The sequence below is a fragment of the Chelonia mydas genome, chromosome 1 (assembly GCF_015237465.2).
Source record: "Chelonia mydas isolate rCheMyd1 chromosome 1, rCheMyd1.pri.v2, whole genome shotgun sequence".
Lineage (NCBI taxonomy): Eukaryota > Metazoa > Chordata > Testudines > Cheloniidae > Chelonia > Chelonia mydas.
Window position 1 is genome coordinate 212,559,156 of NC_057849.1, and position 25,596 is coordinate 212,584,751.

At 47.5% G+C, this 25,596-nt stretch overlaps 1 protein-coding gene across 1 annotated transcript in view; it reads left to right on the top strand.

The window, feature by feature from the left end:
- The window catches only part of LOC102941373 (scavenger receptor cysteine-rich type 1 protein M130), a 1,272,625-nt gene that overhangs the window by 1,223,344 nt on the left and 23,685 nt on the right, over positions 1–25,596 (top strand). Inside the window, exons 4-7 of the mRNA XM_043552007.1 lie at positions 8,490–8,804; positions 21,697–22,011; positions 22,261–22,566; positions 23,687–24,004. Of these exons, the coding sequence (XP_043407942.1) occupies positions 8,490–8,804; positions 21,697–22,011; positions 22,261–22,566; positions 23,687–24,004 (1,254 nt within the window). The remainder of the gene's footprint in view (positions 1–8,489; positions 8,805–21,696; positions 22,012–22,260; positions 22,567–23,686; positions 24,005–25,596) is intronic.

Sequence of the window (25,596 nt, forward strand, 5' to 3'; positions counted from 1 at the left end):
CCATCTCCTGAGCACAGATCCCTGGGAGTGGCTCCCAGTGACCTCCCCAGGTAAGGAGCTGGAGGAGACACCTTCATCCAAAGAGACTGACCTATCAGAGACCAGCTGGACTCAACTCAACAGCCCTGAGAGAGAGGGAAGATTGTCCTGTGTTGTTATTACAGATGGGCTCAGCCCAACTCCCTGATCTGAACCCACCAGCACTTTGGGGGATGGGGGATTTGCAGATTCTGACCCCAGCTCTGGATCTCAGTTTTGAGGCTGGCACCTGTCGCTATAACAAGCTGAAGCAAAACCTTGGATCTGAACTTCCTGACCTGGGCCCATCTCTAATTATAAACAGGGCGGCATTTCTACCCCAGCTGCTCTCAAGGGAGTCCATGAATTTGGGCTCACATGGGAGTTTAGCCTGTGGCTGGGGGAGGAGACACTGAGCAAATGAGCCAGTTCTCCTGAGAAGCTGGATTGCTGCCAAGCCGAGCCCTGGGCTGCCTGAGAGGCTAATGGAGAGCAGGAGCTCACAAAGGATCAGGACAGCAACCTCCCAGCGGGAGCTTTAATTCCTGGTTCCTCCCCCACCCAGTGTAACATGAAAATTCAAAAATTCAAACCTGTCTGAAGAGATCAGCTAGATTCACAAAGGTCAGCTCTGACTTGGCAGCATCATTGTTTCAACTTGTTATCTCAGCAAAAGCCCAGATCCTGCTCTTACTAAACTGTACAAAACAGCCACGGTTAGATTCAGTGAGGACAGGATTGGCCCCAGTTATTTATGATGAAATAATGTTGGCACAACTCCTGTCTCACTGTAGCTTCACTGAGTTGTGCCTTTTTCACCATGGTCATCCTGTGACTTTCCCTCAAAAATGTCATGAGGAACGGCTCTAGTTATAAGTCCACCTGCATTGGCAAGATGCTTTTGATGACATTGGCTGAGTGTGGTGTTTGCTTTTACAGAGGTAGCTTACTCTGATGATCCTCAGATGTATTATGACTACGAGGAGGAGCCTGAAGTGAGTGACATCCCCTGGATTCCAGATGGCCAAGGTGAGAAAGGAATATTGCTCCTAGAAGTAAGAATGCACTGTTTGAAAACTGAATGTATTTTTCCAGTGTGACAATTTGAGCAATCTTTCTGTACAAGTTAGGAATTCTGGTAGACATTATAAAGTTGTTACTCTGGAAAGAGCTGTATCACTGAATGCTTTTGTGTACATGTGAAATCCACAATGGATTGTCAGGGCCTGTAGCAGGTACCTATTGGAATAGGGACAATGGAGAGTAGTTACCCTTGGCGACTATACTCTGCCTACACATGATGGGTATGCTAAGGACGTTGGCAGAAGCTAGGAGAACCAGTTTTCTCCAACCCCTCAACAGGGGGCTGGAATTTGGGGAGTGGAAAATGCTCAAACAGGACAAAAGAAACTGAAGTGACAGAGCAGGGGTTTAAAAAGGACTCATTGGGGAAAGATTCACAGAGAGACATAGGAAGCTTTGGGGGAGAAGTGGGGAAGAGATGGGCATGCTTTTGGAGGGGGGTGAGAGGCAGTTTAGCTGCAGGACCAACCAAGGTTAGAGAAAGCAAGGTGAACTAGGGAAAGAAAAGATCCCTGATTCAGGAATCAAGCCATGAACTCCAGCAGGAGGGTCCTGGACACTCCGAAAGGATCCTGCCCCTACTCCAAAAATACTCTGAAGTGGTAAGGAAACTGAGGCAAGGAAATGCATTCAGTGTTTATTTGTATATAGATCTATGTATTTCTCATGCAATTATGTAAAGAGCAATGGTGGTTTCGAATTCTTTGCAAAGTCTCTTTCTCTGTGAGCTATATGTTACACATATCATGTGCCTCTGATGAGTTAACCTGTGAATTCAGAGCACCCACGTGACTGTGGTTCTGGGACAGGGTGTGCTTAAGCTACAAGGGAGATTGATGGGTCAGCACTAGTTCCAGGAGCTAGTCAGTTGTATCATGAGGTCGTAGCTCTCAGGGGGCGGGGGGTGGGAGAAGGTGCTAGACAGAAGATCTGCACCCCAAGGGTCTGCTTAGGGACCCCAAACCAGGGGCAGTGCCTGGAATGTGTTCAGACTCTGGAGGTTTAAAGCAGATGGGAATTCAAATGCTGAATCCCCTCACAGCAGTCTGGTGAGTGACCAAGAGGGGGAGCTTGACTGAAGCTGTGATGTGTAGGGGCAAGAGTGATTTGTTAAGAAAACCATTAAGTTAATTGGTCAGTATCAGTGGGGGCACTGGTCGGGGAACCACAAGTGCTGTGTGGGCTCCCAGGAATAAGAAAGCATGTGGTGCTCTTGGTCACCAGAGAAGCTCTTTGCCAGGGACTGAAAATGCAGTTCGCTCAGTGCTTGTCGTGTTACCAACTCTCATAGTTTTTTTGTGAGTGACAGGATTTCAGCCAGGGAAATTCAGAACCCAGCAGCTTGGGACAGCTCTTCTCCCTCCTCCCCAACCCCTCCTGTGAGGAAAAGGGACAGGACAGTTCCTCTGCTCTTGACTCCCTCCCTCTCCCCTCTGCTCCCTGCAGCACCAACCTAGGAAGGGGGGAAAGGGCGTGGAGAGCCCCTGGAGGAACAGGGGTGAGGTGGGTGGGGGCAGAACTGATGGGGGGTGAAAGTGGGGCTGAATTGATGTGAGGACAAGGGGGGCAGGATTGATTAGGAGGTTTGGGGCAGACTTAATTGCTGGAGGGGATGGTCAGGTGTGGGGGTGAGAGCTCCTGTAGCAGGGCCAAAAATCACTGTGTCCAATAAATTGATGGGAACACGCACACACACTGGGGAGGGGCATGGGGAGAGACCAAAACCACAATGTAATCTTTTTTAAAAATGCCTCAATTATTTCTCATGATTGTGGGAGGTCTGACTCATGACTTTTGATTTCTTGAGGTTGGCAGTTCTGTACTTGGCTTAAGTCACTGCTCTCTGGCCCTCACTATAGTATTTTTCTGAAACTAAACATTTTGATAGGAAATTTCTAGTTTTTGTTCCAATTTGAAATGATTTTTTTAAATGTTGGAGTGTTCCACAGAATGGAAACTCCAAATTTCATTTGGCTCTAAACAGCACTAGAATAATCCAGTAATAATAATAATGGGGGATTTGAACTATCACCCTGTTGTCTGGGTACATGTCACCTCAGGACAGGAGGCAGAGACAAAATTTCGAGACACCATTAATGACTTCTTCTTGGAGCATCTAGTTCTGGAATCCACAAGGGGAGAAGCTATTCTTGATTTAGTCCTAAGTGGCACACAGGATCCAGTCCAAGAGGTGTACATAGCTGAACTGCTCGGTAACAGCAACCATAATGCAATTAAATGTAACATCCTCTGGGGGGCGGGATACCAGAGAAGCCCTCCACAGTAGCATTTAACTTCAGAAAGAGGAACTATACAAAAATGAGGATGCTAGTTAAACAGAAATTAAAAGGAAGAGTGTCACGGGGTAGATACACCCCATCAAGGGGTGTCCAGTCAAGCATGGTCAGTGCGGTTAAGCCCCAGATGCTATATCTCTCTGATGGCCTTTCCCACAAAGTGGGAGAGTGTGACCTAACTGTCAGAGTGTGCTCGGCTACCCTTGTTCTTGGGGCAGCGTGACCTAGTGGTCAGGGTAGGTTGGGCTGGCACCAAGGGCTTTAGGCCCTTAAGCAGGGTAGGGCAACCAACAAACAGTCTGGGCTGCTCAGGCTCTCAGATAGGGCAGAAAAGCAGACAATGTAGGGGCTCAGCCCTCAAACAGGAGAGAGCACAAAGCAGTCTAGGAGCTCAGCCCTTAGACAGGACAGAGCACCAAACAGTGGAGGGCTCCAGCCCTCAAGCAGGGCAGAGCATTGAAGGGTCTAGCATCCTATCTCTGGTGGATAGTAGACTAACACAGGCCTTCTGGCCTAAGGTGGGGAGGCTGCCACCCCAGAGGTGAGGTTGCCAGCAGGGGGTAGGGGGACCTATGCCCACCAGACTCCAAGGCTACCTAACAGTGGCAGAGAGTTCTGCCACTGAGTCAGCGGGGAATCTAGCTGCAACACACTGACATATTTCTTGGTCCTACACCCAGACTAGTGTCTATTTCCCCTGGGCCACTTCCCACCTGGTCTCCCAGTACAGCAGTCCATGGGTCCTCTGCAGGGCCGGATTAATACAGGGGCTTTAGGGGCTGTGGCCCAGGGCCACAGGCTTAGGGGGCCCTGCAAAAATGAATCCATAATTATATACAATTCAGTGGTCACCAACCTGTCGATCGCGATTGACTGGTCGATCCTGGAGCATGTGCCAGTCAATCGTGATCACTGGGCCACTAAAAGTCCAGTGGCTCAGCAGGGCTCAGGCTGCCTGCCTGCATGACATGGCCCCACGCCACTCCCGGAAGTGGCCGGATGCTGGCAAGTCTCTGCAGCCCCTGAGGTGGGGAGGTGGCTCCACATGCTGCCCCCTCCCCCAGCATTGTCCCCACAGCTCCCATTGGCCGGGAACCAGCCAATGGGATCTCTGGAGACAGCACTTTTGGGTGTGGGCAGCGCAAGTAGACATGCTGTCCCCCTCCCCGCAGGGGCGCGCAGAGACGTGCCAGCAGCCGGCCACTTCTGGGAGCAGCGTGGGGCCACGGCATGCAGGCAGCCTGCCTGAGCCCTGCTGCACTGCCAGCTGGGAGCCACCGGTGGTAAGCGCCTCCCGGACGGAGCCTGCACCTCGCACCCCATGCTCCACCCCAACCCCCTGCCCCAGGTCAGAATCCCCTCCTGCACCAAACTCCCTCCTATAGCCTGCACTCCTCACCCTCTTCTGCACCCCAACACTCTGCCCCAGCCTGGAGCCCCCTCCTGCACCCAAACTCCCTCCCAGAAAGAAACTAATACAGTAGCTGTTCTAAGTAGGCTATTTTGAATTAACTTAACTATGTTCTCATGTTTGAAGACTGAAATGTAACCACAGAATGGCTTTATGTTAATTAAAAGGCAAGTTTAATATAGCGTTAATAGCCTCGATGCCATAGTTGTGACCATTTTGTTTTAAATTAGGAAAAAGACTTTGCATCCATCTTCACTGCAGAGGATGTGAGGGACTTTCCCACACCTGAGCCACTCTTTTTAGGTGACAAATCTGTGGAACTGCCCCAGATTGAGCTGTTGATGGAGGAGCTTTTGGAATAAATTGATAAACTAAACAGTAATAGGTCACCACGACCAGATGGTAGTCACCCAAGAGTTCTGAAGGGACTCAGATATAAAATTGCAAAACTACTTATTGTGGTCCAAAATTAGAAAGAACACGTTAGACAAACACCAGTCCTATGATACTATTGCTTAAATCACCCTAGTACCAGATGACTGGCGGAAAGCAAATGTAATACCAGTTTTTTTTAAAAGGCTCCAGAAGCAATCCTGGCAATCACGGGCCAGTAAGCCTAATTTCAGTAACAGGCAAATTAGTTGAAACTATAGTTGTCATAAATATAAAGGGAAGGGTAATCACCTTTCTGTATACAGTGCTATAAAATCCCTCCTGGCCAGAGGCAAAACCCTTTCACCTGTAAAGGGTTAAGAAGCTAAAATAATCTCGCTGGCATCTGACCAAAATGACCAATGAGGAGACAAGATACTTTCAAAGCTGGAGGCGGGGGGGGGGGGGGGCGGTGGGTGGGAAGAGGGTCTGTCTGTCTGTGTGATGCGTTTGCTGGGAACAGAAAAGGAATGCAGTCTCAGAACTTCTGTTAGTTAGTAAGTAATCTAGCTAGAAATTTATTAGATTTCCTTTTTTTAAATGGCTCTTAAAATAAGCTGTGCTGAATGGAATGTATATTCCTGTTTTTGTGTCTCTTTGTAACTTAAGGTTTTGCCTAGAGGGATTCTCTATGTTTTGAATCTGATTACCCTGTAAGGTATTTACCATCCTGATTTTACAGAGGTGATTCTTTTACCTTTTCTTTAATTAAAATTCTTCTTTTAAGAACCTGATTGCTTTTTCATTGTTCTTAAGATCCAAGGGTTTGGGTCTGTGGTCACCTGTACAAATTGGTGAGGATTTTTACCAAACCTTCCCCAGGAAGTGGGGTGCAAGGGTTGGGAGGATTTTGAGGGGAAAGACGTTTCCAAACAATGCTTTCCTAATAAATAAACCCAGATAAATGTTTGGTGGTGGCAGTGGAAGTCCAAGGGCAAAGGGTAAAATAGTTTGTACCTTGGGGAAGTTTTAACCTAAGCTGGTAAACGTAAGCTTAGGAGGTTTTCATGCAGGTCCCCACATCTGTACCCTAGAGTTCAGAGTCGGGAAGGAACCTTGACATCATTAGTTTGTAAAAACCATCCAGTCATGTTACTCCCCTCTACCTCTGCCCGCGTGGGAGTGAGAATTGCAGGTTGACAATGCAACCTTTAATGCACCCAAACTGCACGACTCCCCCTGACTGCTGAGCTGGAGACTGCGCTTACCCTCCCTTCACCCCTGAGACGGGGAGCTGCCGTCCATTGCCCAGCCATGCCTTCGCTCTCCTTTCCTGGTTCAGTTCCTCTGACAGACAAAGGGCTGACTGGGAAATAGTTTGACAGCCACTGAGCTAATTAAGGCAGCATGGTTCACACTCGTGCACAGAACTTTTGTTATTGTTGAGGGTACAGATATTGGAGACTTTTAGACTGACATCAACCATTCACATCAACTATAATGTCACCTAGGAGGTAGCCATGCTAGTCTGTATCCACAAAAACAACAAGGAGGCCAGTGGCACCTTAAAGGCTAACAGATTTATTTGGGCATAAGCTTTCGTGGGTAAAAAACCCACTTCCCAGGATTGGTTTAGCTGTTTGCAAACAGCAACACTTCCCTGACCTCTTCCAACCCTCAACTTCTCTGCCCTCCCTCCACTCTAGAGCCCCCTCCCCTTCCTTCCCCACTCTTCCTTCCCTTTTGCCCCCTGCTCCAAACCTCCTTCCCCTCACTACCTCTCCCTCCTGCCCCCATACTCCAGACCCCATTTCCCTCCCCTTCCTCCTGTCCCCCTGATCCAGATTCCCACTTCCCCTCCCCATGCCTCCCTCCGTTCTTCCCCACTACTCCAGGCCCATTCCACTCCTTCCCACCCCCTGCTCCACACCCGCTCCCTTCCCTACCCCACCCTCCTGCCCCTTTTCCAGGCCCCCCTCCCCTCTGCACAAGATTCCCCCTCCACACTCTTCCTTCCTTATTCCCCCTTTTCCAGATCTGTCCTCTCCCCATCCCTCCTTCCCACCTCCACTCCACTCTCCCTCCCTTCCTTCCCTCCCTCCTGCCCCTGACTCCAGATCCACCTCCCTTCCCTCCTATCTCCCTGCTCCAGATCCCCACCTACCTTCCAATCCCCTCCTTCCTGGCCCCATTCCAGATCCCCCCTACTCTCCTGATCACCTTCTCCAAACCTCCCCTCCCCTTGCTGCTGCCCCCTGTACCAGATGTCCCTTCCCCAACACTATCTCCCTCCTCCCCCTTTTCCAGATCCCCTTCTCTCCCCAGCCCTCCCTCCCATCCCCACTCCACTCTCTCCCCTCCCCAGTCAAGCCTTCTGCCCCCAACTCCTCTCCGCTCCACTCCTTATTCCTCTCTCCTGACACCCAGTCCAGACCTCCTCCTCTCCCCACTCCTCCTTCTTGACCCTCTTCTCTAAACCATCCTTCCCTCCTGCTCCCTCTCCACTGCACCCTCTAGTCCCTGGCCCCTCTCACCTCCTTCAGATCCCACTTTACAGACCCTCCTCCCCTTTCTTCCTCCTGTCCCCAACTACAGACCCTCTCCCTTCCATATCCCTCCCTCCTGCGCCCCCGCTCCACACATTCCCTTCCCCATGTCTTCTCCTGACCCAGATCCTGCCCCCCACTCCTCTCTCCTGCCACACACCACCTGCACCCCACCCCGCTGCACACCTTAATTCTGCCACCTGCCCCCAAGTACCCTGCTCCCCTCACTCTCCCCATCCTCCTTTAACAGGGTCTCTGCTGCCCATTGCAGTCCCTCAGTCCTGTCTAGGTCCTTGAGCCACACAGGGGCGGCCGTGTTGCCTGTGGGTTTCAGTCTCACTGAAAACAGTGGGAGGTGACAGCCAGCTTTACTCAGGGCGGCCTCACTCGCACATGCGAACGGACTGTAGGGAGATGGCGGCATCTCGCTGGCTTCAGCCCCAGTGACAGTGACAGGAGATGGCGCCATTTGGAATAAGGGAAACTCTGTGAGTTGGCGCCTTTTATCGTGTTCTCACGAGACAGGTAAAAACACCCCAAATCGCCAGAGTGGGGATAAAATGGTGAGAGCTGCAGCACTGACAGCCCCAAGTGTGAGGCCCTGAGACGTGAGAAGGTGGTGCCATGAGGCAGCTATGGGCATGTCCCATTCTCCTGGCTCTGGGCGCAGATCCCCTGTTGCCAGGCGTGGACTCTGCTGTGCTAACGCTGTTGAGGGGGCTCCCTGCTCGCTCTGACCCTGCTCTGTGTCTCTCTTTGAAGGTGCTGATGAGCTGAGGCTGGCGGATGGAGGCAGCCCCTGTGCCGGGAGAGTGGAGGTTAAACGCCAGGATCAGTGGGGGACGGTGTGTAGTGATCGCTGGGACATGGCAGATGCTGGAGTTGCTTGTAAGCAGTTGGGATGTGGAGAGGCTGTCAGTGCCCACGACAAAGCTCATTTTGGACCAGGATCTGGAAAAATTTGGCTGGATGAAGTTGCCTGTCGTGGTACTGAGTCTGCTCTCTGGCACTGCAGGAACGAGGGATGGGGTGAGCATAATTGTGATCACACAGAGGATGCTGGAGTGACCTGTTCAGGTAAGAATCAGCCAGCTCAGTCCTAAAAGGCAAATCCCCTGATACAAAAGGGCTTGAACCCAGAGAGCATCGTGTGCCTGTCACCCTAACGAGAAATGAACAAAAGCCGGAGCAAGCCCTGTCATTATTGTTATTACTGAACTGTAATTATTACTGGCCACTGAGGATCCCCCTGTGTGACTGCGAAGCATTTTTGTTATGTCATTTCCAGTTGTTTCAATGCCACATCTTTCCTTTCCCTTTGAATGGCTCCCATTTTGCAGTTTGTTTTCTGAATATGAGTCAGTGACAGGGAGGGACCCGTGGCCAGTGGGTCAGGGCTCATTTGGGAGAGATCTGTGACCCAGCCAGGAGCTTCCTGCTCTGCAGGGCTGAAGGTTTCTTTAGGATGCAGTTGTTCATGAGGGCACTAGCAGTGCTGGGACTGTCTGCCCCACAGGGGCCTGTGGCTGTTGTTGGCAGCTGCCATTTTGGAGGGAAAATATTTGGGAAACTTAGCCATCGTCAGGGAAAATTTTAAAGAAAATCATTGAATTAGCAAACTTGCCTGTTTCCCAATAATGTGTCTGTTTATCTATAGCCATTAACGTCTGTTTAAAACTTTTATATGATTTTCCATTGGGATTTCCAAAGAGGCCAACAAGAGTCTGGTGCCCAACTGGCGTTTACTTTGAATAAGACGATTGATCCTAAGTGCCTACAGGCCAGATTTTTAAAGATATTTAGGTGTCTAAACCTGCAGATAGGTGCCCAGTGGGATTTTCAAATGTGCCTGGTGCCAAACTCCCAGGAGTTTTGGAAAATCCCACTAGGCACCTTTGTGCTGTTCCAGGCAGCTGAATGCCCTTTGAAATCTAATCCTGAGTCATTTTTTGAAAATGGCACATAAACCCCTAAGTCACTAAGGCACTTTTGCAAATGTTGCCCTTAGACTCAAATCCAGACCCAGACGCCCAGCCAAAGGAGCTGGGGAGATGCACAGAGGGTGGGGCATTTATGAAGATTCTGACCCCCCCTCATAGGGTGACCAGGGAATGGGAGGATCCTCCTGGCTTGACCGGAATTAAAGTTAGCTCAGAGCACCCCCCAGCCTGTTTTGTAACTTTTCGTGTTTTGGACCAACCAGTAATAGAAAATTACAAAATCTCTGATACCCTGTAGATCTGACCTAGAGAGTATCATATTATGGAGACATTTGTTGTGACTCAATAATTAACGTTACAACTACGGGCCCCTTAGAAGTTTTATTTTAAACTCTTCTCTTAACATTTGGTAGGAATAATATCTTCCTCTGAATATAGCACACTGAAAAGTAGAATATTTTCCTATAGTTCCAAAAGTTTTAGCAGCTCCCCGTGGTGATGGTGGCTAAGGGTTGTGTTTAATCTTGGCCCTTTCTTGGATTTTGAGTGTTTCAGTGACAAATCTTGAAATTCTCTTAACATGGGGGGAGGGGCAGTAACAGGGGAGGGGGTGTCGTATGCGCTTTCCTAGTCTTTAAAAATAAATAAAAAGATCGGAGAAAAGAACTTAGTAAAAAGGCACTTCATTGCCAGGACTTTGAAACTCTGCAGACTTAAAATACAGTGGGCTCTTGCAGACGTAACCCCCCTAACCTGGTACTAACAATGGCTCAATGCCTGGTGCTGCCCACCCAGCAAGTGCCCCGCAGGGCGTCCCTCTCCTCTGAACCTCAGTAGGAGGAGGGAGCTGCACATGAACCAAGGGGTATCAGAGCAAACGTCCCGTCTGTGCACCTTTCTGTAAAACGGCCGCTGCCTCTCCGCTGGAGCTGCACCTTTGCAGTGGGAATAAAGTGAGGGTTGTTCCCCATCCCTGAGCTGAAGGCTGGAGAGGAGGAGGAGTCTTTCCATGGCCCGTGTAGTTATGTCCATTCCTGTCACTAAGCCCCATCTTCCCTGGATAGAGGTGCAGGGCCAGGTCATAGGGCCAAACCCAGGGTTCTTTACTCAGACAATCAGCTAGTGACTGTAATGTGAGTTTGCTTTGTACAGACTGAGTAGAAACAGAATAAAGGACTCAGGATTGGGCCCATTCAGAATTATTCCAGAAATAACCAGTCAGCCGTCTACAAACTGCCCTGTGCACTGGATATCACTGAGAACAAATACATAAAGGAGCTGTGAGGTTTCTGCATCAATTTTTCAGAGCTGCTGTCCTGACAGAATACTAGAAAACTTTCAAAATGTGACAGTCATCTGCTTATATGCAGTGTTGTTGTAGGCGTGTTAGTCCCAGGATATTAGAGAGACAAGGTGGGTGAGGTAATATTTTTTATTGGACCCGTTTCTGTTGGAGAGAGAGAAACGTTTGATCTTACAGAGAAGAGCTGTGTGTAAGCTGAGAAGCTTGTCTCTTTCACCAACAGGAGTGGGTCCAATAAAAGCTATTACCTCAGCCACCTTGTCTCTCTCAACCCCTTCTCGTCCAGCTTTCAGATTTCATTTCTGGTTGGATTAATACCAAACTTTGCCAAAACATTCTCCTCCGCCAAGGTCCCTGCCTCAGTCATTGCACCGGCTGGACGGTGCCCAGGGAGTGAATCAGGGATGCACAGTGAAAGAGACTGTTGTCTGTAGGCCCACAGCCTCATTGGTTGCAGCAGCAGCATAGCCATGATTGGCGAGCCCTCCATTCGAGGATGATCTCCACCACAGATTTAAATCTGGGTCCTGAGACGTCTCAGGAGTCGGATCCTGGAACCATAGATCTGCCTGCAGTAGGTACAGACATTTCCTGACGGGTCAGCTGCCTGCTGGGAGAAAGTTCTTTTTCTTTCCTTCCTTCTCTCTCTCTTTTCAACTTCGAGGGCAAGGCACTTCTCCTCGAAGCGGGCCACTGCCTGATGGAGGATGAAGCATCGAGATCGATTGGTTGCTTGCTCCTCCCAGCTTGTGATATCCACATGAGTTTTCTTGAGATATGATTTCAGTGTGTCTTTGTAGGGTTTCCTCTGACCACCCCGGGATCTCTGACCATTGGTGAGCTGAGAGTAGAGGGCTTGTTTTGGGAGGCGAGAGTCTGGCATCCACACACAATGTCCAGCCCAGCGGAGTTGGTGAGTGAGGATCATTGCTTCAATGCTGGTGACATTAGCTTCAATGAGGATGCTGGCATTGGTGCAGCGATCTTCCCACTTGATTCAAAGGATCTTCTGGAGGCATCATTGGTGGTACCTCTCCTGACTTTTGAGGTGCTCTCGATAGGTCACTCAGGTTTTGCATCTATAAAGGAGTGTAGGAATAGCAATTGTCTCACAGACCTGGATCTTGGTGTCCTTCCATAGGTCACAGACCTGGATCTTGGTGTCCTTCCATAGGTCATGGTCTGTGAAAATGCGCCAGAGCAGTTTCCCAAAGGAAGCACTTGTGCACTGGATCCTGTGCTGGATCTCACTGTCAATTTTTGCATGTTAAGAAAGTTGGCTACCGATGTAACAGAAGTCCTCAACTGTCTCAAAAGTCTGTCCCTTGATGGTGATTTGTGGTGGTTCATGTGGAAGGCCTGAAGCAGGCTGATGGAGCACTTTAGTTTTCTTGATAGTGAGTAAGAGTCATAGGCTTCGGTAAGCTCGTGCAAAAAAATCTAGTATGGACTGAAGGTCATTCTCAGTGTGTGTGATGATGAAACAGTCATCAGCGTACTGAAGGTCAGGAAGGGATGTCCTGAGGACTTTAGGCTTCGAGCGGAAACACCAAATATTAATAAGCTTCCCATCCATTCTGTATTGAATGTCAACTCCAGTGGGGAGGCGGTCTTTATCAAGGACCAAAATGACTGCTAAATACATGGAGAACAGGGTTGCTGCAATAACACATCCTTGCTTAACCCCAGTTTTGACGATGAAAGGATCCATCTCCAGGCCATTACAGAGAACGGTGGCAGTCATCTCATCATGAAGAAGCCTTAGGCCCTCAATAAATTTTGGAGGGCAGCCAAATGTGGCCAGCACCTTCCACAGGGCTTTGCAATTGACAGAGTCGAAGGTCTTTGTCGAATCGATGAAGTCCATGTACAGGTCCTGATTTTGCTCCTGAGATTTTTCCTGGATTTGGTGGGCAATGAAGATCATGTCGGTTGTCCTACAGGATGTTCTGAAACTGCACTGAGATTGCAGCAATATTTCCTCAGCAAGGCAAAGTAATCGGTTTAAGAGGATATGGGCAAGAATTTTCCCTGCTGCAGATAGCAAGTCAATGCCACGATAATTTCCACACTCCAACTTATCTCCATTTTTAAAGATGGTAACAATGTTAGCATTTCTCAAGTCTTCCGGAATCTTCTCAATATACCAAATTTGAAGAAAAATGAAGCTCCTGACAGCTTAGCTCTGAGGATCATTGGAGCACACAAGCCCCTTCACTGCAACAAGGTGATGGTCCCCAAAGAGGGGTTGCAGCCGTGGCAAGATGTGTAACCAATAAAATTATGCTGAAATTATGCTCCTGGCTGCAGTGGGCCAGAGTGGCACCAGGCACTAGAACGGAGATGAGGGAGACTGTATCCACCTATTGGGCCCAGGCAGTGCGAGGAGGAAGCTACCTGAATTGAACACAGACTGGGGTGAAACGGGAAAATAGATGAGGATAAGGATGCAGGGGGAATATTCTGAGCCGGGAGGCTGGTGGATGGAGAGAAACGGGGACTGGGAGAGAAAGCGGGAGATGGGGACTGGCTGGGCAAGGAGACTGGGACTGGGAGGAGGGGGAAAGAGACTAGGACTGGCTAGGCAGAGCGATTAGGATAGGGGTGGGTGGGGAGAGACTGTGACTTTCTGATCAAGGAGCGTGGGAGCTGGGGTGACTGGGACTGACTTGGTGTGACGTTCTCCTCTGGTGTTATCCATACCGGTGATCTGCTAGGTCACACTAATCCTTGAGTCTGGGATCCAGCCTTACCCTGCTCTTCTGTGAGAACCCCCACTCCTGGCCTGTTCACGCACAGCCTCTGGCATGTAAGCTGCTCTTTGGATTGTGCAACCAAATGTCACTACCCAATGAGTTCATCAATTTAACAAAGAAATTGATATGTACCAGGCTTGTTGTCCCCAGGGGAGTCTCTGACACACTTCAAACCAAACACACTGCTTCAGATAGAATAAACAAACAAATTTATTAAATATAAAGATAGATTTTAAGTGATTATAAGTCAAAACATAACAGGTTAGATTTGGTCAAATGAAATAAAGGCAAAACCCATTCTAAGCTGATCTTAACACTTTCAGTGCCCTTCCAAACTTAGATGTTTCTCACCCCAGGCTGGCTGGTTGCTCTTCAGCCAGGCTCTCCCCTTTAATCAGCCCTTCAGTCGCTTGGTGTGGTGTCTGTAGATGTAGGTGGAAGAGAGAGGAATAGATTGGCAAACATCTCTTCCTTTCATCATGTCTTTTTCTCCCATTTCCTGGACAATGGCTATTGATGGGTTGTTTGACACTCCGCCCGGGCGTTGGTTACTTTCCTTGCTGTTGCCTCTGGGGAGCTAATATCTGGCTGATTCCCCCAACTTACAGCATGTTTTAGTGACAACCATACTACACAATTCTCATAACTTCATATGCATTAATGATCTACATATATGGATAGAGAAATGACTTTCAGCAGATATAACCTTTCCCCTGGTACCTTACAAGGCATGCTTTATAGGTAAGATCAGAATTATAAGAAAATGAAGAATATGGGGGTTACAACATACTCCCCCAAGGTATAGAATGTCATACTGGGTGAAGAGTCTGGGACTGGGAACCAGTGGGGAGGAACTGGAGGTGGGTGAGGAAAAACAGATCAGATCAGGAACCAGGGTGTGGGGGGAGTCTAAGACTAACTGGGCGACGAGACTGGAATAAGCAGCCAGGGTGGGGTGGGGGAGACCGAGAGGAGATCTGCATGAACATTTACTATGTGGCAAGCTGGGTTGTAAATCTACCATGCATTGTCCTGCCATGCACCGAGTGTCCATGTGGACGTGCAGTAAGGCCTTGTCTACACTACTGCTTACGTTGATGTAAGTTATGTCACTCAGGTGTGTGAAAACAACCCCCTTCCACGAGCAATGTAACTTACATCGACTTAAAGCAGTGTCTCCATCGCACTATGTCAGTGGGAGACGCTCTCCCACCAGCAGAGCTTCTGCCTCTTGATGAGGTGGACTAATTATGTGGACAGGAGAGCGCTCGCCCATCGATGTAATGCGTCTTCACCAGACAAGGTTAAATCGGCGCCGCTGAATGGATACAGTGGCACTGATTTAGTGTGGGAGCGAAGAGAGCAGTTCCCTTGTGTGCTTTGATCTCTCCCGGTTCCCTGCACTAGGGAACTGTTAGTGCGCAGCAGCAGGCTCCACACGGACACTCAGTGTGCAGAAGGCTACAGTGAGGTAAATTTACACCCCAGTTTTCCACAAGCTAAGTGTGTGTAGAGAGAAACCCTGAGAGTGGATGAGGCATCCAGGGAGGGGAACAGGGGCTTGGGGCAGACAGGACAACCCAAGGCAAGGGTAAGAGTGAGAAACAGATCAGCTGAGGACCCCAGAGGGGAAGGACAGCACAGAGAACAGGGGGGAAATTGGGACTTGGCTGGGGAAGCCAGAGGTGAAGTCTAGGACTAGTTTGGCAAGGAGACTGGGACTGGGGATGAGAAGCTTGAGGAGTGGAGACAGGAATTGGGTAGACAAGAAGAATGGGACTGGGACACAGAGCAAGGGATGGGGAAGAGACAGCACTGGGACAAGTTGGAGGGGTGGGCACAGAAGGAGTTAGGCTTGAGAGAACAGGGGAAGAGGGATCTGTGACCAGTAGAGGACACACCTCTCCAGACCTGGAATGGAACCCAGAATCCCTGAGTTTTGCCACTTTCCTGCTGTCAGCAAATATTTGTCAAACCCTCCCAAAAAATCTTCTGATCTCTGTCTAGTGCTGGTCCACAAAGAGGATGACAAACTACTACTGCTGTCAGTTACTCCATTAGCTCAAGTGGCAGAGGTTTGGGTGGCAGATCTAAAGGTTCCAACCCTGCTGACGATCCATGTGGGTGTCAACATGATTCCGCATCTTGGAACTTCTGTTTTTTTCAGTTTGTTTTTTTTAAAACCTAGGAAAGTATGCACAAAACATTACTTTTAAGGAACATTAAGTTTGCAAAGTTGAGCTGTAAAAAATAAGGAAATGACAGAAAGTTGTCTTTGCACCTCTCTTTTGGCCCACTTGTGCATATGCATTAAGATACAGTCTTTCATTACCTGATAAGATGCTATTTTCTTCACAGAATAGACAGTGATCTGAATCAGGGCTGTGGCGTGAAGGAGGTGGTTGTCTGTAGAATCCCTGCCTCACTTGCTGCAGAAACTGTGAAGTGTGCTGTGTGTGAGGCAGGGGATTGCAGGAAGAGAAAGGAGGGTCTCTTGTTAAGGCAGGTGAATGCTGCCCTGGGGAACTGGATTCTATCCCTGCCTCTGCCACAGAGTTCCTATGTGATGCTTGGCAAGTCCCTGAAACCAAATCTTTCACAGGTGGTCATTAATTTTGTGTTCCTCATTTTATGGGTGGCCCCCTTGAGAACATGAGCGTCTGATTTGCAGAAGTGCTGAACACTCACTGTTGTAAACTGAAGTCAGTGGGAGCCGTGTTGCACAAGCCTAAGTACTCTCAAAAGCCAGGACGTGGGTATCTCAAGTTGGGCACCCAAAATCAGTGGACGCTTTTGATACTTTTGGCCATCAAGTGTCTCTGGGCTTTGGTTCCCCATGTGTAAAATGGAGATAATAACAGTTCCTTACCTCCCAGGTGTTGTCAGTTGTTGGCTGTGTGTGTTTTCTCTCTGTGTGTTTTCAGCTCTGCGCAGACAGCTGACGCAGCAGGCCTTGACCAAACTGCCCAAGAAGACCACAGACTGGGTTCAGTGGCAAAGGCGCTTGTTCAGGTTTATTGCTGACAAAGGACGGTACTAGCTCCCCGGATCAATGTCTACAGTTACACTGGCATGTCTATGCCCCTTACAATGGACTGGCTCAGTGAGTGGAGAGACTTTCCACTCCCTCCCCTCACCCGAGGCCAGAAAAAGACACACACACCCCTCCATGACCTGTCTTTTATACTGTGATAAAATCAAGTTACCCTCTGAAATAACTAGTTACCACCCTTTACCATGTCCATGTTGGTTTGATCAAAACATCTCTATCCATCACCCTGTCATCCTGACCTTATCTTTCGGAGGTAGTAAATGTTTTCCCTTTCATCATCTTTGGGGAGTGTGTTTACACCATAACCCTGTATCAGGGTGTTCTGGTCCCACCCTTCTGGAAGGTGTTTATGCACGTGCCAGTGCCTAGCACTTCTCATGAGTGTTTGTGTTTTTGCAACACCAGCCATTCTTTTGCCAGGTTCATGTTCTGGACAATGAACCTGCACGCACAGTCACAAAAGGGACCAATGAAGGTTTCACAGGCAAGTACAAGTCTGGCATTCTGAATGTTTGAGTGCTTCACTTTGCAAACATTAACTTTCTTTTTGATTCATAGCTGTATAGATTTTAAAGCCAGAAGGGAGCATTAGATCTAGTCTGACCTCCTGGGTAACAAAGGCTGTAGAATTTAAACCAATTACTACTGTACTTCATCTGAACTTGTGTTTGGATAAAGCATATCTTCCAGAAAGGCACCCAATTTTGTTCTGAATATTTCAGGAGGTGGCGAATCTTCTGCTTCCCTTGGTAATTTGTTCCAATGTTTCATCAGTATTCTGATGAGGTTCAACAAGGACAAGGGCAGAGTCCTGCACATAGGACGGAAGAATCCAATGCACCGCTACAGACTAGGGACCGAATGGCTCGGCAGCAGTTCTGCAGAAAAGGACCTAGGGGTTACAGTGGACGAGAAGCTGGATATGAGTCAACAGTGTGCCCTTGTTGCCAAGAAGGCCAATGGCATTTTGGGATGTATAAGTAGGGGTATTGCCAGCAGATTGAGGGACGTGATCGTTCCCCTCTATTCGACACTGGTGAGGCCTCATCTGGAGTACTGTGTCCAGTTTTGGGCCCCACACTACAAGAAGGATGTGGAAAAATTGGAAAGAGTCCAGCGGAGGGCAACAAAAATGATTAGGGGACTGGAACACATGAGTTATGAGGAGAGGCTGAGGGAACTGGGGATGTTTAGTCTATGGAAGAGAAGAATGAGGGGGGATTTGATAGCTGCATTCAACTACCTAAAAAGGGGGTTCCAAAGAGGATGGCTCTAGACTGTTCTCAGTGGTACCTGTTGACAGAACAAGGAGTAATGGTCTCAAGTTGCAGTGGGGGAGATTTAAGTTGGATATTAGGAAAAACTTTTTCACTAGGAGGGTGGTGAAACACTGGAATGCATTACCTAGGGAGGTGGTGGAATCTCCTTCCTTAGAAGTTTTTAAGGTCAGGCTTGACAAAGCCCTGGCTGGGATGATTTGATTGGGGATTGGTCCTGCTTTGAGCAGGGGATTGGACTAGATGACCTCCTGAGGTCCATTCCAACCCTTATATTCTATGATTTTATGATTCTATTACTGTGAAAAATGTATGCCTTGATTCGAATAGGAATTTATCTGTCTTTAACTTCCATCCATTGGTTCTTGTTATGCCTTTCCCCACTAGATTAAGAAGGCCTTTAGTATGCAGTGTATTATTCATGTGAAAGTATCTATATACTGAAATCAAGATACATCTCGGTCATCTTTTTGATAAGCTGAACAGATTGACCTCCTTTAATCTCTTACTGCAGGGCACATTTTCAAGCCCTGGAATTTTTTAACATCCTTCTGACAATGTGGACACTAAAAGCAGATGCAGTATCTGTCTCCCCGGTGCTGTACACAGAGGAAAAATCACCTCCCTACTTGAGCTGGTTGGAAATTATCTGGCAAACAAGAGTTTCATTGGAAAATGCCAGTTTGTTGAACTCAACATTTATCATGAAAGTGAATTGGGGTTCAATGAACTTTCTTGAAATCACAAGCAGGGTCTGGTTGAAATATCTATGGTTCCCTGCCAGGTTCCCTGGGGGCTTCTGTTAGTCCTGTCATGCAGACTGTCCTGGGGCTGGTTACCCCAGTCTTCTAGGATCTGCAGCTCTGGGGCAGCCCCACCATACAGATTGCTCCAGAATTGGAGACCCTAGTCTTTCTAGGGTTTGTACCTCCAGTGCTGCCCTGCCAATGCTTTCAGGCTCTCTGCCATGGGATAGGAACCTGCAAGCCCTGGAAGCCCCAGCTCTAACCAAGGCTCGGCTCAAGGGTCTGCATCAGGGATCCTGGAAGGCTTGGGATGGGTTCCGGTGTCCCAGGGTCTGTGGCTCCTGGGCAGCCCTGCCTTGCAGAATGTCCCAGACTGGGCTATTTGCTATTTAGGCTGCCAGCTGGCCAAGGAGTCTAGAAGCCCAGGAGTCCCCAGTCCAGGGCAGGCCACATGATGAGGCTGCCCCAGAGCCCCAGAAGTGGCTCTGAGAAATTGACATGCTTGTCCTGATGTTAACAGTAGTGAAGCTCTGCATCTGTTGGGGTTCCTGGGAGCAAATTTCATTTTGGATACACCATGGGCTGGAGTTTCCAAAACAAACTTTGAGCCGGATTTCCAATTCACAGGAAATTTTAAAATAATGACATTTCCCGTACAGCATTTCAGCCAGCTGTACTCATTGCTCCCCTCTTTATACATCCAAGGATCACCTTCACTGTTTTTGCAGCAGCATCACACTGGGAGCTCACGTTCAGTTCTTTGTCTACTATGACCCCTGCAAACAACATGGGCTATATCTGTATTTCTGTGAATATTATGTGCACCTCAGTTCCTTTTACTGCTATTTTCACATTTCCTTCAGGGGTTCAAAGGGCAACCCCCGTCTGAGCTCCCCACATGTCCCAGGACGGCAGACAATGGTTTCATAGAACCCAGTTACTGGTAATTAACTGACAATACAGGTGTCAGGGCTTTTGAGCTTTTGCATCTGGCCAAGCTGAGCACAAGCCCCCTTCCTTGGGATGGGCCCCTGAGGTGGGAAATCTTAAACAGAGAGCCTGGGAATTGTTAACATGGGAGCCCTGAGGAACAGAGGGGGTGAGGCAGGGTCTGCAGGGAAGGAGACTGAAACACAATCCCCAGAGGCAGGGGTTGCTGGGATAAGCTGAGTCAGTCCAGGTTCTGAGGGAAAAGGTGAGCTTTAGGTAAGACATAGACCTGTAGGCTGTCAGTTGCTTTATTCTTTTCCCTGTGGTTGCTGTGTTCCTATGGATAAATAAAAAATAACACTGTCCTGCATCTGGTACAATTCAATATTTTCATAAATGACTTGGATGATGGAGTAGAGAATACACTGACACAATTTGTGGATGACATGAAGCTGAGACGGGGGTCACAAGCTCTTTGGAAGGCAGGGTTAAAATTCAAAATCATAGAATCATAGATTCATAGACTATCAGGGTTGGAAGGGACCTAAGGAGGTCATCTAATCCAACCCCATGCTCAAAGCAGGAGCAATCCCCAACTAAATCTAAAATTAAAATGATCTAGATAAAATGGAGAATTGGTCTGAAATCAGTAAATTGAATTTCACAAAAGACAAGTGCAAAGCATTTGACTTAGGAAGGAAAAAGCAAATGCAAAAAACCCCAAAATATGGAATAGCTGAGTAGGCAGCAGTTCTGCAGAAAATGATCTCGGGGTAAAAGTGGATCACAGACTGAAATGGGTGATGCTGTTGTGAAAAAGGGAAATGTCATTCTGAATTGTATTAACAAGAATGTCATATGTAAGACACAGGAGGTAATTTTCCCACTCTACTTAGCACTGATGTGGCCTCAGCTGGAGTACTGTGTCCAGTTTTGCTCATCACTGTTTAAGAAAGATAAGGACAAATTGGAGAATGCTCAGAGGAGAGCAACAAACAGAGTAAGAGGTTTAGAAAACATGATCTGTGAGGAAATGTTGAAAGAATTGGACATTGTAAGTTTACAGAAGAGAAGACTGAGAGATGAACTGATAACAGCCTTGAAATAACTGAAAGATTGTTTCTCAATTGTTGTCCATATCCACCAAGAGTAGGACTAGACAATCATCTTAGATTTCAGCAAATGAGATTCAAATTAGATATTAAAAAAAACCTTCCTAACTATAGGGATAATTAAGGACTGGAACAGGGTTTGTAGGGAGGTTGTGTAATCCCCATCATTGGTGACTTTGCACAACAAGTTAGACAAACATCTGTCCGGGTGGCCTAGGTATACTTAAACCTCCCTTGGTGTGAGAAGATGGACGAGATCACCTCTTGAGGTTCCTTCCAACCCTACATTTCTATTATTCTGTGGTTTTAGCAGCTATTCAGACCTGCTGATGTGAAAAAAATGTTGATCCCTGCTAAATGCCATTTAACATACTCCTTAGGTACCAATAGATTGGAGAGAGATTCATCGTCTTCAGAGATATGAATAGACATCCTGCTGCTGTCCAAAACCAGAAATGTGCATTGAACACCTCTGCCTTTTCTGCCTCATTATTAACAATCTTACCATCTCCATTTCTAATGGGCCTATAGCATTGTTAGGATTTGTTTGTTTGTTTGTTCCTAATATACTTAAAAAACTCCTTATTTTTTAAATAGTTCTCCCAGTCACGGAGTTTATCCTGATGTCCTTAGCTTCCCTTATCAGTTTTCTTCATATAATAACTTCTAATGTATATTGATTTGCTCTAATTCCCACTATTTCCATTTTTTAAAATATATTGCCTTTTTATTTGTATTGCTGCCTTCACTTTGCCACTGACCCAGAATGAGCTTTTAGGATTGTTTTATACCAGTGGAGCACTCCAACTCCCAAAGCCCCCTTTATAATTTTCAGCCTTCATTGACTTTCTAGGACACATTAAGCCCCAGCTGGTTGGAGGAGACGGTGCCTGCTCAGGACGTGTGGAGATAAAACATGGAAAGACATGGACCACAGTCTGTGATGCACACTTTGATCTCCAAGTTGCCAACGTTATCTGTAATGAACTACAGTGTGGAATAGCTGTATCTACCCCAGGAGGAGGTCACTTTGGAGAAGGACAAGGGTTGATCTTAACTGAAGAATTCCAGTGTGTGGGGAATGAGTCTCTCCTGTTCTCCTGTCCCAGGATATCACAAGTGAATCAGACATGCTCACACGCAAATGATGCTGGTGTCATATGCTCACGTAAGAATTCAGAACAATGTCTTTAAAATCCCAATTTTGTGTATTCTAGATTATAGTGAAGCAATGTACTGATCTAACTGTGTAGGGATCTGGGTTTGATAGGGTCGGATCAAAACCCCAGACAAGCCAAGATAATGAGAAAGGGAACAAGTGCCCCTGACTTTCCTTTCCTGTCTTTTACTATTTGCTATAAAATATCTTAAATGCTCCCTCTCTAAACCCCTTCTCCCTTCTCCCCTGGGCACACAGGATTCCGGCTGGTGAACGGCAGCACAGCGTGCTCAGGGAGAGTGGAGATCCAGGTTCTTGGTGCCTGGGGAACCCTCTGTGACTCACGCTGGGATTTACCAGATGCCAACGTTCTCTGTCGTCAGCTCGACTGCGGATTCGCTGAATCAGCCCCAGGAGGAGGGTATTTTGGGAAGGGAACTGGCTCTGTCTGGACAGACACATTTCACTGCAAAGGGACTGAAACCCATTTGAGCCATTGCTCTGTTACTGACCTGGGGGCCTCTCCGTGCTCACACGACAATGATGCCGGTGTGATTTGCTCAGGTAAGTGCAAGAGAGATGCTGGATTAAGGACACCTGCCCCTCAGTGTGTGGTGCTGTCCCAGAGTAGGGGAACCTCAGGACACAGCAAGGGGAGAGGGCACTAGATTCTAAACCACGTATAATAATAATTAATATATTACAAATAAAATAAAATTAAATATATTATCACCAGAATAGGGCAGTAAAGCAGGGACAGAATTTGTCCTTAGAGTTTAATAAATGTCACCAACCCACTGTTCCCATCCTTCTTCAAATCATTACTCTGGTAGTTACGGGGGGAGTGGTCCCCTCTCTGGAAGTTGCTTCACATTTTCTATTATAAAATATTCTCGCCACCTTCTGGAGAAGCCCTCATGCCTTTATTGCTGGCAGCAGACCTTTGCAATTCTGCAAGGGGTCAGTACTGGGGCCAGGAAAATGCCTCCCATTACTTCAGTGAAATTCCTTCCATTTTGGCTGAAGTAAAAACAGCTGATTATAACTATTTCCCTTCTCTCACATGAGTTCCTGAGGATATTTTTGGTAGCATGCCAAAAAGAAAGCAGAACTTTCTCCCCCATCCCCTTTTGAAAAAAAAAAATCACATCTTTGCAGGTGAAAAAAGTTCAGAAGTGGTTTTCCTGAGAAAAACGGAAATATTGCATTTGAAATACTTCACAGGAAAAAATTTGGGAGTTTCAACTAGCTCTTATATTTATGTCAAATAATAATAATAAAAAAGGATAATGTTATTTAGTCAAAGTCAAATACTCCAAATTTAGGAAATACCATGGGGAAAATGTTTTGTGCTTTTCTAATTCTCCCTGCTCCCTTTTGTATACACATTGTGATACAGTCTAACTGCAGGCTCTCAAACTATTTGTTTCGCTCAGCTCCTGCATCATTCCTTGCACTGGGTGGATGGTGCCCATGGTAACATTTTCATAAGTGACAAGTGATTTAGGGACTTAACTTCCATTTTCAAAAGTAACTTAGGAGCCCCAGTACCATTCCATACTTTTGTGCATGGTATGCAAGTATTTCTTGCAGAGCATGCATAGTATTCTTGCGTAGAATGCATTATTTCTAATGTATAACAGGGAGTGTTATTCAGTGAATTTCCCATCTCTCCTGAGCCCAGGTCATTCTGAATCACTCCGACTGCTGAATGGAGAGAGCCGGTGCGATGGGAGAGTTGAGATTTCCCTCCGTGGTGTGTGGGGCAGAGTGCTGGATGACCAGTGGGACATGAACGATGCCAGTGTGGTGTGCAGGGAGCTCCAGTGTGGAGCTGCTGAGAAAGCTTATAACCCCCCTAAGTCTGAGCGAGGAACGGGCCCTGTGGGGCTGAGAAGGGTCCAGTGTGCAGGAAACGAGACTAATCTGACGCTCTGCATCGTCTCCACATCTGAGGCAGAGCAGGCAGGAATTGCTGAGGATGTTGGCATCGTTTGCTCAGGTGACTTACTATGAAATCTTGCAAACATCCTGTCCTTGTTCAATGGGAACATGACCTGTCCAAGCCTTGTATATACCCCAATTTGTGCTGTGATCTCATCTGACTTTGAAAATTTGTGGATCTGAGGTTCAAACTCTGTTGTAAAAATATAGTATTATGTACAGAGAAAAGCACAGCCACAAGACAGGTTAATGCACTGCAGCAACCTCTCTGTCTGCCTGTCTTGCATTTTTAATCAATACTTTTTCCAGTGTAAAACCGTTTCCTTGTTCTGGAAATTTTGACAAACTTTTTTTTAATTTTCATTGAACGTTGTCACGGTTTCAGAGTTAGCTGCACCTCTCTCCCCTTTCTGGTATCCCTTTGTGCATCCACATCAGGCCTTGGCCCACTTGCCCTGGCCTGTCTTGGGGTGGAATCTCGAGATTCTTCCTCCGTTAGGCCTGGCCTGGCCACACTACCCTGTGCAAACCAACCACTTATCACCCTGCAGGTCCAACTGGGTTTCAGGCACCAGCATTTCTTCCCCTGGGGAACTTGTGTCCCGTGATAGTGACCTACAGAGTCCTCAGAACAAAGAGCTTTCTTCAGCAGCTGGACCAATGCATTAGGTCAAAAGGGGTTTAAAAAAACAAACACCCCACACTTATGTTGCCGCTCATCTAATCTATTCTTCACTGCAAATTAAGTGAGCTGGGCTTCCCTGGGGAGTAACAGGAAAAGAACAGAATGAGCCTGCGTTCTTGTAAGAACCAAGGTGCTCAGGAGACCCAGCTGGGTCTCAGTTTGCCTGTCCCACTCTGTTCCCTTTTCTCTTTGAAGCTGCTTTTGCTGGAAGTCCCCACCCTCCCTATGTGTGTCTGGGGTCAATTACCATATTGGTCAGTGGTCTGTGTTACAGGGCCAGGTGAAGTCTTCCTTCTGCATCAGATTAGTTTTCCCAGTTGGCCAGCCAGGACATCTAGGAGAACATCCCCATGATGATTGCTCTGTTGTCCTGCAGTCAGCCCCATCCAGCTTTAATGTCGGGAAGCCACTGTTCTTGTGACCATACCTACCTGTGGGACAGAGCTGCCTGTTCCCTCTGACACTGTGACACCATCTTAAAAGTCAAATTAATAAATCACAGTTCAGGGTACACAGCAGTAACCTCTACCCTACCCCTACATTGGCCTCAAAAACAATCAGATGGGTTTTGGGGTGGTGGGTTCTTTTGTTTTTTGAAAGAATAATGGAAAATTCTGACAATGAAAAATATTGATTTCCCTCCTAACATTTATTGGGCAGAAGAGAGAATTTTCTGAGCAGGTCAGTAAATACAGTAAACACAGTGGCTTTTTATCTTAAAATCTTCAATAATGGGGCATCCAGAATCAAAAAAAGAAAAGAGGGGGAGGCAATGTGGCCTATTTCACAGAGCACTGGAACAGGACTCAGGAGACTTGGGGTCTCCTCCCAGCTCTGCCACTGGCCTGCTGGTGACCTCCAGCAAGTCATTCACCTCTCTGTGCCTCAGTTTCCCCATCTGTAACATGGGGATAATGACACTGACCTCCTTTGTAGAGTGCTTTGAGATCTACCGATGAGCTGTG